The following is a 17,040-nucleotide window of genomic DNA, read 5'->3' as shown; positions in this document are numbered from 1 at the left end:
AGCACAACAAGTCCATATCAACATCAAGAGTAACCCACCTCGTCCCATTCCCCTAATCTATTACTCCAGATTTACCCCTGACTAATGTACCTAACCTACACATCCCTGAACACTATGGGCAATTTAGCATGGCCAATTCACCTAAACTGCACATCTTTGGATTGTGGGAGGAAACCAGAGCACCCGGAGGAAACCCACGCAGACACGGGGAGAATGTGCAAACTCCACACAGTCACCAGAGGCTGGAATCAAACCAGAGTCCCTGGCACTGAGAGGAAGCAGTGCTAACCACTGAGCCACCATGCACATTAACTCTTTCCCTCCATATTTGTTGCCTAACCTGAGCATTGCTAGCATTTTCTATTTTTATTTCAAAATTTCAGTGAAGAATGTTGTGTTTTTGTATTAATGAAAATACATTACCCCTTTACAGTGAACACTAAATTTACGTAATCTTACATAAAGCCTTATCAAGTGCCTTTTGAAGATCCAAATATATCATATGCACTCATTTCCACTTGTTTATCCCAAGAGTTAGAAGCTCAAAAAAAACTCAAAAATCCACATTACTCAATCATTATGAATTTCTAACAGTCAATAACAATACTACACTTTTAATAACCGATTCTAATATTTTCTTATTAAATAGATAGGTTAACTGGCCTACAGCTCCCCATTTCCTCCTCTTCCTTGAAGAACAGGGCTACAGCTATTAAAGTATAGATGAACAAAATATGAACATTGTTTATTCAAACTTTCACAGTTGGGAAATAATACTAAGTAATGTTGAAGAGAACCAACGTTATACTAGGACATACACCCGCTGCAGTACTCTGCATCCAGACACGAATGGCAAGAGACAAACGAACAATAAATAAGAGAAAAATGGCAGTAGAACTATCCCCACTCTAACTAATGGCAAGACCTTACACAACTTATTATGGCTTCACATTTAATCAATTTTGTTTTTAAAAGAGTTCAGACTGTAAGATCGTGGGGATACTGCATCATTTTTTTTAAAAAGCAGCAAAGGAAGGACAGTTGAACTATTTTTCTAAACAAGAAATCTTTTTGGAAACCACATCATTCCAGATAATTGCCGGCCTTGATTTCTTGAACTCGCTTCAGAGAAAACACCCAACTGTTTCTTATGACTCGGGTCTATGGCTGTTCTGTTTAAACAGCATTCTTCAAGCTTGGATTTTCAGTTGGGGAAAGACTATTAAACAGCTTATGTCTTTTGTGATGATTCCAGTGTGAAACAGGATTATTTTGTTCAAGAATGACTAGAAGACATCTGAGCAAACTGAATTAACCAAGATCCCATAGACAACTGCCTGTGCTTGATTGGGCACAGACCAGAACATCAAATCAACCTAGCCACGTGAAATTTCCAACCATATTATTTTACCTTCAAGAATTAATTTCTGTTGACAAAATGTGTGTTCTCCCTCACCCCATCCTTAAAAGTTTTCCCCTTTACTCTGGTATGTGGATGTTGATACATGATGTACCTGAGCATGTTTTGGTTATTTAGCAAGGTCAACATTTATATTTTCACATTACAAATGAAGTATCAAAACTAGTTTGACATCTTCACTGAATAAGTTTCATTTCATGATGAATCTTTAATTTGTGCTCATGAAAGAAACCTGTTTGATGGGTGACGATATTGAAGATTTGTCTAAATCATTGATTCTAGTACAAAACTGGCATCTACCCAATAAAGCAGAAAATTTCCCAGGTATGTTCTATCCAAATGAAGGCCAAATCCAACCCAACTCTTCACATTCCAATATGGCCACTCTCAAATCATCAGCAAAATTGTGAAAAAGTTGCTGACACTGCTTTCAGTCGAAATTATTCATTGACATGGATGCTGTTCACTAACATTCAATTTGGGTTCACTTATGAGTTGCGCAATGTCATGCAACTTTTGGACATGTCGGATTTGATTCTTTTCTAAGACAAGTGGCACCAGGTGCTTTTGGATTGAAAAACTGCCTGCAAAAAGCCTGCAAACAATAACTGGCAAAGCAGAACTGCTTGGAGAAAGTGAGGACTGCAGATGCTGGAGTATCAGAATCAAGAGTGTAGTGCTGGAGAAACACAGCAGGTCAGGCAGCATCCAAGGAGCAGGAGAGTCAACGGTTTGGACATAAGCCCTTCATCAGGATTGAGGCTTTTGAGCCATGGGGGTAGAGAGATCAATGGATGGTTGGGGAGGGGAGGTATCAGGAAATGCGATAGGTAGATGAAGGTGGGGATAATGATGATAGGTCAGAAAGGAGGCTGGAGCAGATAGGTGGGAAGGAAGATGGAAAGATTGGACAGGTCAGGAGGACGATGCTGAGTTGGAAGGTTGGATCTGCGATAAGGTGGGAGGAGGGGAAATGAGGAAACTGGTGAAATCCACATTGATCCCATGTGGTTGGAGAGTCCCAAGGCAGAAGATGAGGCATTCTTACTCCAGTGGTTCAGTGGTTGAGTGGTTAGGGTTTGGCTATGCAGCAGCTGCATGTCTTTGGCAGAGTGGGGAGGGGGAGTTAAAGTATTTGGCCACAGAGCAGTAGAGTTGCTTCGTGCTTGTGCCCCAGAAATGTTCTCTGAAGCATTCTGTAATTAGGTGTCCTGTCTCCCCAGTGCAGAGACCACCACACCAGGAGCAACAGATACAATAACTGTCATGTGGAAGCACAGATAAATTCCTGACTGATGTGGAAGGCTCTTTTGGGGCCTTAGACAGAGATGAGGGGGGAGGTGTGGGCACAGGTTTTGAAATTCTTGCATGGCAGGGGAAGGTGCAGGGAGGAGAGGGTGGATTGGTGGGGGTGTGTGAACCTGACAAAACAGTCACGGAGGGAATGCTTTTTACAGAATACAACTAGGGGTGGGGAGGTAAATATATCTTTGATGGTGGGGTCAGTTTGTAGGTGGCAGAAATGCCAGAGGATGATGAGATACACTCAGAAGTTGGTGGGGTGGAAATTGCGGTCTTTGAAGGAGGCAGCCATCTGGTGTGTTCTGTGAGGGAACTAGTCTCCCTGACAGCAGAAGAGGAGGAGGAATTGGGAATAAGGAATAGGGTTTTTACAGTACGCAGGGTGGGAGGTGGTGTAGTCCAGGTAGCTGTGAGAGTCAGTGAGCTTGCAGGTGGTGTCCATGTTGAGTTGATCATCAGTGATGGAGATAAAGAGGTCAAGGTGATGTCCAAGGTGGTCCAGGTGAACTTGAAGTCGGAGTGGAACATATTGGTGAATTTGATGAGGTGGTGCCGATACAGTCAACGTAGAGTCCTAGAGATGTACAGCATGGAAACAGACCCTTCGGTCCAATCCGTCCATGCCGACCAGATATCCCAACCCAATCTAGTCCCACCTGCCAGCACCCAGCCTATGTCCCTCCGAACCCTTCCAATTCATATACCCATCCAAATGCCTTTTGAATGTTGCAATTATACCAGCCTCCACCACTTCCTCTGGCAGCTCATTCCATACCCGTACCATCCTCTGCGTGAAAAAGTTGCTCCTTCGACCTCTTTTATATCTTTCCCCTCTCACCTGAAACCCATGCCCTCTAGTTCTGACCTCCCCGACCCCAGGGAAAATACTTTGTCTATTTATCCTATCCATGCCCCTCATAATTTTGTAAACCTCTATAAGGTCACCCCTCAGCCTCTGACACTCCAGGGAAAACAGCCCCAGTCTGATCAGCCTCTCCCTATAGCTCAAATCCTCCAACCCTGGCAACATCCTTGGAAATCTTTTCTGAACCCTTTCAAGTTTCACAACATCCTTCTGATAGGAAGGAGACCAGAGTGCACACAATATTCCAACAGTGGCCGAACCAATGTCCTGTACAGCCGCAACATAACATCCAAACTCCTGTACTCAATACTCTGACCAATAAAGGAAAGCATACCAAATGCCACCTTCACTATCCTATCTATCTGCAACTCTACTTTCAAGGAACTATGTACGTGCATTCCCAAGGTCTCTTCGTTCAGCAACACTCCCTACGACCTTACCATTAAGTGTATAAGTCCTGCTAAGATTTGCTTTCCCAAAATGCAGCACCTCGCATTTATCTGAATTAAACTCCATCTGCCACTTCTCAACCCATTGGCCCATCTGATCAAGATCCTGTTGTAATCAGAGGTAACCTTCTTTGCTGTCCACTACACCTCCGATTTTTGTGTCATCTGCAAACTTAGTAACTGTACCTCTTATGCTCACATCCAAATCATTTATGTAAATGACAAAAGGTAGAGGACCCAGCACTGATCCTTGTGGCACTCCACTGGTCACAGCCTCCAGTCTGAAAATCAACTCTCCAACACCACCCTCGGTCTTCTACCTTTCAGCCAGTTCTTTATCCAAATGGCTAGTTCTCCCTGTATTCAGTGAGATCTAACCTTGCTCACCAGTCTCCCATAGGAAACCTTGTCAAACGCCTTACTGTAGTCCACATAGATCACATCTACCGCTCTGCCCTCATCAATCCTCTTTGTTACTTCTTCAAAAAACTCAATCAAGTTTGTGAGACATGATTTCCCACGCACAAAGCCATGTTGACTATCCCTAATCAGTCCTTGCCTTTCTAAACACATGTACATCCTGTCCATCAGGATTCCCTCCAACAACTTGTCCACCACCAATGTCAGGCTCACTGGTCTGTAGTTCCCTGGCTTGTCCTTACCACCTTTCTTAAACAGTGGCACCACGTTAGCCAACCTCCAGTCTTCCGGCACCTTACCTGTGACCATCGATGATACAAATATCACAGCAAGAGGCCCAGCAATCACTTCTCTAACTTCCCAAAGAGTTCTCGGGTACACCTGATCAGGTCCTGGGGATTTATCCACCTTTATGCGTTTCAAGACATCCAGCACTTCCTCCTCTGTAATCTAGACGTTTTGCAAGATGTCACCATCTATTTCCCTACAGTCTATATATTCCATATCCTTTTCCACAGTAAATACTGATGCAGTCCTGATGAGGAGGATGATTCTGGGTAATCCAAGATGGAGGACAGGAAAATTTCTGGCTGTAACAGCTGCTCTTTTTTGAGGTATTTTAGGTAGTGGAAGTGATTTCCTCGAATTCCAGGAACAGCAATTACTGTTTCACATGCTGTTGCGTTCTTTTGTTTTGGAATGTAGCAAAGGAAGAAAGTGGGGAATGGTGCCGGTGTAGCTGCGGAAGATGTACCCAGCGGAGAAGCAGGCATAGCTGGGGCCCTTGGCTACCCCTTTGGCCTGGAGAAAGTGGGAGGATTCAAAGGAGAAATTGAAGGTCAGGACCAGTTCAACCAAATGAACGAGTGTGTCAGCGGAAGGGTACTCGTGGGAACACCGGGTGAGGAAGAAACAGAGGGCTTGGGGCCTTTCGTCATGGAGGCTGGAGGTGTATAGGGACTGGATGCCCATGGCAAAGAACTTCCATTCCAAGACTGAACCCCAACCTACTGGCTACACAATTGGTGATCTAAGGTCAACAACAGGATATAATTGTCAAAAAACCAAAAGGATTAGGAGAGAGGCTCTCATTCGACTTGTGATTTAGATATTTAATCTGCAGAATTTGTTCCTTTTTGTCTGTTTTCCACTCATAATATTTCTACACAGCTATTTTTCTTGTCTGTCCTGAACATGAATGAATGTGTGCATGTTTTAATTGAAAGTGATAAAGTTTAAGTTTGCACACTAGTTAATAATCTATTTTGCCACTTGTTAAAGGATAAGATTGATTTTAATAAGTTTTGTCTTCTTGTTTATTGATAAAATCTGGTGTCAGTTTCTGTTATCTTCAATATCAATCAAAGTCAGGAAAATTAGTCAACTGAGTAATTCAACAAATATTTATGATAGCTCATGCAATAGTGAGGTTTTACTTCCAGTGCAATTCTTCCATCAGGGTCATGTCAGCTTTCAAACCAAAAGGACGACACACCTTGTTCCTACATTAGGTTGTCAATGACTTTGAAGATGATAAAAGTAAATGGATTTCAGACACAGATTCAGAGATCCAATTGATGGGTTGAGCAGGTTCACACCGGTATGTCTTCCAATATTGTGGTTATGTTCCTCAATAATACTACTTTATGAGACATGATTCGGAGATGCCGGTGTTGGACTGGGGTGTACAAAGTTAAAAATCACACAACACCAGGTTATAGTCCTGGTTAATACTACCAGGTTAATACTACTTTATGAGAAACACTGGTAGGTTTCTCAACCTTTGAAATTAAAATCTAACTTGCAACTTCTAGTCTTTGCACCTCCTTCTCACCAACAATCCTCTTCCTGAATCTCCTGCTCCCTGACCCTCTAATTTGGCATTTTTGCCCACTTGCTGACCCTCTAGCTTGGAACCTCTTGCCAAGTCCTCAACACAGCCATTGCCTACATTCTTCTTCTGGACTTGCATTCTCAGTCAAGATTCAGATTCGACACAAAGCTGGAGATCCCATATCTTGGAAGTAGAAGCCCTGATTGTTCCCATGTGCTAAGACTTATAAAACCCATGCTTAGCCACTCACTGCTTCCCTTGCTCAGGTGAAGAACAGCAAAGCAGCAGCAGCTTGAAAGTCAGTTTTAAAGCAAAATGGATGCGGATCTTGAACAGAATACAAGTCTCAGAGAATGAAGCAGTATCTGGGTGAGGAAGAAATGTTCCAATAAGAATGCCTCTTATACTTAACATCCCAGTGAGTACAGGCCCAATCTCTGCTCATAAGACTACCATCATTCCAGAAAGCACTGAACCCTCTCTGACCTGTCTCAAATGCAAGTAATCCTTGAAGAGGTTGTTTATACATTTAGGTATGGCATTCCTGATCTGTACCAAAGGCCTTTTTTAAACAATTAAATGAAGATATTTTTAGAGGATTAATATATTCCTGAAATGTCAGTTTGGGTTTATACAATCTAATTTTTGATGTACTTGGAGTCTCACTTTAGCAAATCAAAAACATAAGTCAAACAGTCAAATCAAAGCAGAAATGGCAAAATAGGTGACTGACAAAAGATAGCATCTTAGTTAATAAGTAATAAATTCTGCAAGTGGAACTAAAGCGGTTTGCTTATAGTATCTGTCTCCAAACTGCACTGTAGCAACTTAAAGCTCTTTTGTCAAATTCTTCCAAATCAACAATCCCTATGCCTCAGAAGGGCAAGGAAAGTAAGTACATTTAGAAATTTCATTCCAATTCATACACAATCCTGATTTGGCACTGTATTTTTGCGTTTTCACTGTCACTGGGTTAAAATTGTGGAAATTGTTCTCCAGCACCATTGTGGATGTATCTACATTGTTATGCACTAACAATGAGGCCAGACCACTCAACACATTCTTAAGCAGGCTGCCCAGACCATAATTTTGCAATTTGTTTCGCTAAGTCTCCTTCCTATTGGAAGGACCTTGTGAAATTTGAAAGAGTTCTGAAAAGATTTACAAGGATGTTGCCAGGGTTGAAGGATTTGGGCTAAATAGTCTGGGGCTGTTTGCCCTGGAGCATCAGTGGCTGAGGGGTGACCTTATGGATGTTTATAAAATCATGAAGGGCATGGATAGGGTAAATCATGAAGGGCATGGATAGGTATTTTCCCTGGGGTGGGGGAGTCCAGAACTAGACAGCATAGGTTTAGGGAGAGAGGGGAAAGATCTAAAACAGACCTAAGGGGCAGCGTTTTCACACACAGGGTACTAAGTGTCTGGAATGAGCTGCCAGAGGAAGTGGTGGAGGCTAATACAATTGCAACATTTAAAAGGCATCTGGATGGGTCTATGAATAGGAAGGGTTTAGAGGGATATGGGCCAGGTACTGGCAGAGACCAGATTGGATTGGGATATCTGGTTGGCATGGACACGTTGGACTGAAGGGTCTGTTTCCATGCTGTACATAGCTATGATTCGAAGTGTACTGTGAAAATTACCCAGAATAACTTAGCGAGGTTGACTACCAGGTTTTAAAACAGAAAGAATTATTCACAAAATTACACAATGAAACAAAGAACAGAATAAAGAACACCTACAGAACTCAGTCTATCCAAACTAAACTTGATTATACTCTTCTGAATATATGCAACAGTCCCAATAAGCAAACCACTTTAAAAAACAGTAAGAAAAAAGGAACAGATGCTTACAGGTTGAAATTAAAAGGGCATAGAGAGAGAGAGCGAGCCTGTTCACACAGTCGACTGCTGAACCCCCAATTAGTTCTGAGCTGAACTGCTCAGCTGAGAGCTGACCACTCCCCTTTCATTATACAGGTCACTTCTAAAACATGACCACTTTGGCCTGAAGTCTCATCTGCTTATATATAAACAAAAGGCCTCTCAAAATCCTTTTCGTCTCTGGACCAAACTAGTCTAATTGGAGCCCAGCCCGTTTACGACCCCTCTGAAAAAAATCAATGGCACAATATCCTTGAGAAAAGGAACAGCTTTGTGACATCACATGGAGTGCAACGTCCATGAAGAGGGCTTCAATATCACTTGCCCAAGGACAATTAAATTTGGGAAATCAATGTTAATATTGAACAAAACTTACATTCCATGAACAAATAAAAATAATTACAGTACATCCCATTAAAGTTAGCACTTGAAGCTTTCACTTCAAAAAGTGGCATGCCGAAGGTGGAAGTTGCTATGAAATCATGCTCTGTGGGCTACAATTCTAATAGAGATCAAGATCATCCATCATTAGTTTTAAAACTGACCACATTCCTCGACAATTGAAACTAAAGTTTTTTCATGCTCTTTTTGATTATGTTGTTGATCCCCACCCCCCACCTCCTCTGAATTTGATGATTCAGTGGAGTCAGTATATCAGCTGGCGCTGGAAGATAGCTAACAAAGATTTATGATTTTTAACATACATTAAAGCATGCTGAACTTTATTAGAGTGATTGTTTTATTGGGATTTTTCCCCACAAGTGTAAAATCTTAACTGAAAACTCTTTTATATAATCTTTGCTGTTCTCCACATTAAAATGCTCATATTTTGTTCAAATCCCTCTACTATGGCATTGTCATCTACTATCATTATGACCTGCTGTAGTCCTGTGTCCTCTGAAGAGTTCACTCAACTAAAATGTTAATTCTGCTTCTCTTTCCATAGACACTGCCTGATAGGCTGTGTATTTCTAGCATTTTCACTTTCTATTTCAGAATTTTAGCATTTACAATATTTAGTTTTGTATGGAGGGATATTACCTTAATAGTATTTTGTTCAGGTTCAAGTTTACCATGTGTTGGAACAGCCCATGACTAAAGTTGACAAGAAGGCAACCTGGGGCTTTGTAGTTGAGACAAGTTGGCCAAAAGGGATTAGCAGTTACATGTAGCAGATATGCACAGCCAGACTTGTGGCCTCCAGACAGGGTTACCAGGTAAGAAATCAGATAGATCCCTTGGGGGTCGCAAAAAAAAAAGAACCCTGGTGAGATGAAGCATTAGGGAATGTACTCAGGTTTCTTTTAACAGGTGGTTCTAAATACATAAGCAATTCAATAAGGGGGCATTTTTGAAAGACCTACTTAAGCCAAGGTCCTAAGTTTGTTATTTCATAAAAAATAGAAAGAAAAGTCTGATCCTACAGTGTTCCGAACTGTTTCGGTAATTGTTAGAAATGCAAACAAATTAGGGTGGCATGGTGGCACAGTGGTTAGCACTGCTGCTCACAGCGGCAGAGACCCGGGTTCAATTCCTGCCTCAGGCGACTGACTGTGTGGAGTTTGCACATTCTCCCCGTGTCTGCGTGTATTTCCTCCGGGTGCTCAGTTTTCCTCCCACAGTCCAAAAATGTGCAGGTTAGGTGAATTGGCCATGTTAAAATTGCCCGTAGTGTTAGGTGCAGGGGTAAACATAGGGGAATGGGTCTGGATGGGTTGCTCTTCGGAGGGTCAGTGTGGACTTGTTGGGCCGAAGGGCCTGTTTCCATACTGTTTTCAATGTAAGTAATCTAATCTAGTGTAAAGGATTAGTTGAATTCCTTGAGCAATTGTTTGTAGGCAGTAAAAGACGTTCACTCCATCATTAAGATAATGCAATAAATGTTGTAAACACAAACAGCATAGGAAGGGGGCAAAGAGGGGCCAGGACTGGGTAAACATGGTGTGGAGGTGCTGATGTTGAACTGGGATGATGAAGGAGCAGCATTCCGAAAGCTTGTGATTTCAATTAAACCTGTTGGACTATAGACGAGAAGGGTGGCAGTAGAAAAGCGCATCAGGTCAGGCAGCATCCGAAGAGGAGAGTTGACGTTTCAGGCACAAGCCCTTCATCAAGACTTCGCCATCTGCAGTCCTCACTTTCTCCCTGTTGGACTATAACCTGGCGTTGTGTGACTGCTGACCAGGACTGGGGAGAGATAAACAACTGAAGTTTAAGTGCAAATGTGGACATTTGAACAAACTCTTACTTCCAAAAGAACAAGAGAAGAGTAACAGAGACAGTTGACAAAATTCAAAAAGATGATGTGGTTATGTTCACTCATCATTTGTGAAATCTAAACAAGTTTCATTTAATATGTTAGTAAGACTGTACAGTGATCGAATTTCATCCTCGAGTAGAATTGCAATAGATGCTTTCTATTAAGGAAAGGAAATTAGAATCATAGAATCCCTACAGTGTGGAAGCAGGCCATTCAGGCCATCAAGTCCACGTTGACCATCTGAAGAACATCCTACCCAGACCCACTCCCTACCCTATCCCTGTGACATGGTATTTCCCATGGCTAATCTACGTAGTCTGCACATCCTTGGACACTATGGACAACTCAGCATGGCCAACCTACCCAACCTGCACACCTTTGGACTATGGGAGGAAACCAGTGCATCCAGATAAAACCCACAGATCGACAGTCACCTGAGATTGAAATCAAAGAACCAGTCCCTGACCCTATGAGGCAGCAGTACTCGTGAGTCGCCATGTTGTCCCAAATAGTAAAAGAAAATGCGGAGTAGAAATAGTAAAAGATTCATTTGAGAACCAAACTCTGGTTTAAAACTCACATGAGAATAACCAGGACTTTAATTACAACTTCAAGTCAGAAGGACTGTTGTTTGATCTCTCAGGTTGCAGTGAGGGAGGCTGTTCCTATTTGTCAGCTGTGTCACAGAATTATAGTAACTTTATATTAGAGACGACTTTCAAGACTTTACAACAATTGGAAGAAATTAGTTTACTTCCTAATCTTCCATACGAATGTCAGTAGAGAATGTGAAAGAATTCTTAGTGATAAGCAAGTAATTCAGCTATTGGCAAATAATGCAGTGCAGCTGGCAAATGTCTGGGAAGGAGTGTAACTTTCAGAAGCATTCTAAGACCCCAAAGGCAGGTGATGGAGGTATTTGGTAGACATATTGAGATTATGGGAGGACCTAGGGCTGACCAGAGCTGTCCATCATTGATCACGTGATAATAGATTGGATGTATAGATTAGGGGACGTGGCTAACAATGTCAACATTACAAGTTACCATTGGAACATTAAAAAGTATAAATATGTTGTACTTAGCTGGGGAAAGTTAGTGTGTCACCGGCCTCTCCTCCAATTTTAGCTATAATTGAGAGAGCAAAAGGGCTCCACGTGAAAGTCAGACTCTTAGCATGCTCTAGTCTCTCTCTGTCTGTAAACAACACTCTGTAGAAAGGTTGCTTGCACTACTGAACAGAGAACTCAAGACTCCTCTTTGATATTTCTCCCTACAACACCTCGTAGTAAAAAGTTAAATATTTGTTCTTGACTTACATGTATAGTGTGCAACTCATTTCATTAGTGAGCTGCAGTTTCAGATCACAATGCTTGAACATGTAAATTGAATCTTGGGACTAACTATGCAATCATTTATGACAATCCAGTTTAAAATATACCATATGCTGGGTTTCTTTTGAAGAAACTTACCTAGCAGTCTTCCTAACACCATGGTTACAAGCTCTAAAATCAGCAAATAAATACACAAACTCAGGATGGTTTTATAATCAATGAATTACTATAATGCTTAAAGCAGCCTGTTATGAAAATAACTGCCAGATTAATTTGACACCTTTTTAAAAACAAAGAATTCATCACCAGTTGATACATAACTGCAGGGCAGGTAATTAACCATTATGCATTCATAAATATATACATAAATGCACACATATCATTCAAAATGAGACAACCATCAGAAGGATTTACAGTCCCTTAACATACACCAAGTGCAGAGTGTGCTTGTGAAGATCAAGCCTTGTCTACCAGGAAGCCTTATTCAATATATCAAGACCATCCCCAGTTTCCTTACTTGGTTTGATTCAGTTATGCAACATAACTGATAATTTTCCAAATGCAAAACTCTCAAGCAAACAAATAAAATGCAGTACTAGAACAACCTACAGCAATGGCAAGCCCTTTTAAATTTTCTAAAAAGAAAATCACCGTGCTGCAACCAACCAGATCATCCTAAAATTGCGACCAATGTGACAACAAATAAGGTTTGCATTCAGTTCATCAGCCATTAGAAACAGTACAGAATGTCTGAGGGACTTCAACTCATGCAGCTATCCCATTTAAAGGAACAGCTATGTCCTGATGGAGAAAGAAATGCTTAGTAGCTAACAACTACAACAACCCAAACTGAAATGCCTAAGGAACTGGGCACTGCATTTACAAGACATTCCCAATGAAAGCTATGATAATTTTAAAGTTCATAATCTGTACATTCAGCCAACATTATGGAACATTATTATAACATGAATTTGTTTTGTTATCTCTTCCTTCATCTGCCATTCTTACAAAACCAAAAATATGATCTAAAGTAAAGCTTCCAAGCTAAAGAAACAGCTCTCAATGTATTATCAAGCTGCTTATAATTAGGCAAAGTCAGAAGAAACAAACATTTCACAGTACCTCATTTGTGTTCCAGCGGTGTCGCTCCTTTGGTAAAGCAGAACATTTCGGTAGACATTCGAGTAACTTCTTGGGCAAAAATATTTTCACATGACTGCCATTGCTGTTCCCATGATCATCTGAAATGAATTAAATGATACAAATTTCTTATAGGTTAAAATATTTTTGATCCATATTATGTAGAAATGTATTAAGTACAGACTACTGTTATGAAGTTGAAGGTGTGTACTGTACCTTTAAGAGACAGACAATGCTGTTCTGAACTGAGAGATGACAAGCACTTGTGTATATGACTGGATGGCAATCCCAGTGTGTACTGGAAAATTGCAAATATCTAACATTTGGCTGTGAAATGGATACCTGAGTTTTGATTGTTGTTTTGACAACAATGCAAATTTAACCAGTTTAAATTATGCCCGAGGATAGTGAAACCCAATAGAGTTTGAAATTATTGTTTTGCCAACATCGCACCAATGAGATGATCTGATTTTGGGAGGTATATAATGCAGACATTTTGAAAATTGTTTAGAGAGCAACTGCTGTACAGCCAGAGAGGTAATGGCCGATATAACATCTTGCTCTCCAAGAAGTTAGATAACACACTCTATCAAAAGGTATCTTTTCATGTGAAACTTACTGGCAGCAAAAAAAAAGAGAAGACGCGCGGAGATCCTCAGCTAAAAAAGCGAAGACACAGAAGACAGCGACTGTATATTTTTGAAATTAAGTTGATGTAATTTTAATAAGTGTCTTATTGAAATAGTATATTGTTATAGAGTTGGAGGCAAATAGTAAGCAGTTAAGAGAAAGAGGGGCTGAAAGTTGTGAACAGTTGTTGAAAGTTCATTTTTTGAGTTAAAAAATAAATTGACTTTTTTACAATCGTGGAACTTGGGAGTTCGGTCGCTGATATTTTAACAGATAATGAGGCAAGGCAAGTTTTTCTGGATGTCCGGTTTAATTAACGGAGGGGTTCACCTCAGTATCGTAACACTACATATCTGAAAAAGGTTAGTAATACATTTTAAATTTCTGAGAAAGTAATAACAAGATCCTCTGTAACTCAGATAGAAATCCATTTTCTTGGTTCTTCTTTTCCACATTTTTATTATATATCTTGTTCTTTCACGAAAATATCTTTGAATAAAAAGAGCACTGTCGTCATGTTTTCTTCCTAATTTTCATTCCATCCCACTCAGCATAAAAGTTTCTTCTATCCTTAGTGTCAGCCTTCACTGAGTCAGACTATTGAGCATTTAAATCCTACTCAAGATCTGAGAGTAGAATCTAGGCTATCAGCAGTGCAGTTCTGAAGGGATAGTACACCTTCAAAAGATGCCATCTGCCATGACTTGTATATTTTAGGTTTTAAAATTGAATACAAAAGTCTGCAAAAGATCACCAATAGGTTACCCAATTTTCTTTGTGGGTTGAAACCACATCCCTACCTCAAGAGAGAGCATAAGGATCACTTCAGACTTGTAGTCAATGCCCTTTCTTGAAGCTAATTCGAATGGGTATTGTCAAATCGAAAGGATCTTTTAAATACAAAGACACTGGCTATCTCAAGGAGTGAAACAACACAAGATAATTGGAATCAATAGATACATCACTCTTGAGAAAAGGATACTGAACTTGTAGGAGCCATATGACAGAACCATTGTTGACTGTTTAAATCAGGTAGGAACTCCTTCCAGATGGAACCCATTGAACTAGCTGCAAACAGCCAAGGTAATCAGTAACAATTCCTTGAAAATTGAATCTGAAGTGAGAGAAGGACTCATCTCCCCACTACCTGTTCCAAATTCAAGTTCACCTAAAAGTCAACTTCCTGGAAATTTGATTACAAGCGACTTCTCGCAGCTTACTAAAAACCCTTAGTATTGCTATGCCTTTACTTTAAATTTACAATATCACTTTCTAGTTTAAAAAACAAGAAATGTGTCATGGAAGAGACTGAGAAAATGACAAACTATCAAAGTATTATCATCTGTATCTCCTCAATGTGTGTAATATGATTGCACAAGTGAATGAAACAGAACAATAAGTTCAAAGTAAATAGTAAGAAGTACCTTTTACATCAAACACAAAAATCTTACTACTGGAATTATTTAATTAGGATATTCCAACTAGAGGGCAACAGTACATGCACCTTTTACATATAAACTTACATATCATTAGCAGTAAAAAGGAATACAAATTCTCATCACGACATACCTTTTAAAGGAAACAGTTGGTTCTTTGGTTTAATATCATCATCTCAAATGAGCTGAACATCCAACCACACTATTTGGAAAAGAGCAGCTAAGTGCTCCTGCCAATGTAATAGATACATACAGCACAGAAACAGACCAGATATCTGAACCTAATCTAGTCCTATTTGCCAGCATTTGGCCCATATCCCTCTAAACCCTACTGATTCATATACCCATCTAGATGCATTTTAAATGTTGCAATTGCACCAATCTCCACCATTTCCTCTGCATGAAAAAAGTTGCCAGAGGTCCCTTTTAAATTTTTCCCCTCTCCCCCCTAAACTTATGCCCTTTAGTTCTGGACTCCCCCAACCCAGGCAAAAGACCTTGTCTCTTTGCCTTATCCATACCCCTCATGATTTTATAAACCTCTTTAAGGTCACCCCTTAGCCTCTGACTCTTCTCTCCTTATAGCTCAAACCAGTCAATCCTGACAACATCCTGGTAATTTTTTTGTGAACTCTTGCAAGTTTCACAACATCCTTTCAATAGGAGGGAAACCGGAATTGCACACAATATTCCAAAAGTATTCTAACCAACATCCTGTACAGCTACAGCAGACCTCCCAACTCCTTTACTCAATTCAAGGTTTGTGTAATTCTAGGTTTCCCAGCTCAGCAAACACACAACTACAACATCCTGCACTCTATACTTTAACCAATAAAGGAAAGCATTGCAAACACCTTCTTCACTATCCTGAGACTCCACCTTCAAGGAACTATGAGCCTGCATGCCAAGGTCTGTTTCTTCAGCAACACTCACCAAGACCTCATTGTTAAGTGTATAAGTCCTGCCCTGATTTGCCTTTCCAAAATGCAGCACCTCACATCGCCTCAGCCTCCTGGCCCACTTGATCAAGATCCCATTCTTCTGAGGTAACCTTTTTCACTGTCCAGTACATCTCCAATTTTGGTGTCATTTGCAAACTTACTAACTGTACCTTGCATGTCCACATCCAAATCATTTAAGTAACGAAAAGCAGTGGAAACAGTGCCAACCCTTGGCTCCAGCCTTAAAGGCAACCTTCCACCACCATCCTCTGTCTTCTACCTTCAATCCAATTCTGTATCCAAATTGCTAGTTCACCACGTGTGTCACTCAACCACATTATTTGCACTACTGACAGTGAATCTTTGCTGCATACAAAATATTAGCTGTATTTTCCTACAACAGTGACTTTTTTAAAAATCTTGTTAATTGGTTGAGGATTTGGGATGAAAAAGATTTACAGGCAAATACAAGTATTTTTAGCAGTCATTTGGTGGCAGAGACCTTGCGTACTGCTGAAAGCATATGCAGAGTAAAAATATTCAACAAAATATACGAACAAATTGGACATACTGAACATTCCTAACCAGCCCACAATTGCAGTACATTGCCTAACATTAAAATTTAATTCTTCAGTTGAATAACATTGGCTGGATAGTACCGAACTTGCAAAAAGTTATGCTGACAACCAATTTAGTATTGTCAGTTGGGTTGCAATGTGGCACACTGGTTACATATATTAGTACACAGAGCCCTGTTGTTTTGCAGGCAGAAGAAAACATGGGTGCACATTGTTGCGTTATATATGCACAAAATAGGTGAACGACATTCACTGGTTCATTTCTCAGAGCAATGCCCTGACCATAGTCAATGCAACTCATTTAAATTTAGAATAAGCCTGACAGTTAACTGTCAATCATTAACTAGCACACTCTCCATGGCAACATCCTTACCAATTGGAGTCCCTTTAACAAACCAATCAACACTTTCCTCTCACAAAGCTGTCTGAATTGCCATTCTTGAGAAATGCTCCAATGAGTACAAGCAGCTTCCAAATATTTTTCAACAATATATATTTATTTTCTTCCTTCTCGACAAAGTTTCAAATCTTGCTGAGGTACAGTCT

At 40.4% G+C, this 17,040-nt stretch overlaps 1 protein-coding gene across 1 annotated transcript in view; it reads right to left on the bottom strand.

The window, feature by feature from the left end:
- The window catches only part of camta1a (calmodulin binding transcription activator 1a), a 1,208,107-nt gene that overhangs the window by 1,132,044 nt on the left and 59,023 nt on the right, over positions 1-17,040 (bottom strand). Inside the window, exon 2 of the mRNA XM_043675998.1 lies at positions 12,892-13,010. Within this exon, the coding sequence (XP_043531933.1) occupies positions 12,892-13,010 (119 nt within the window). The remainder of the gene's footprint in view (positions 1-12,891; positions 13,011-17,040) is intronic.

This window comes from Chiloscyllium plagiosum, chromosome 34, assembly GCF_004010195.1.
Source record: "Chiloscyllium plagiosum isolate BGI_BamShark_2017 chromosome 34, ASM401019v2, whole genome shotgun sequence".
Taxonomy (NCBI): Eukaryota; Metazoa; Chordata; class Chondrichthyes; order Orectolobiformes; family Hemiscylliidae; genus Chiloscyllium; species Chiloscyllium plagiosum.
The sequence above is the reverse complement of the archived record's forward strand: the minus strand, read 5'-3'. Positions and strand labels throughout refer to the sequence as shown.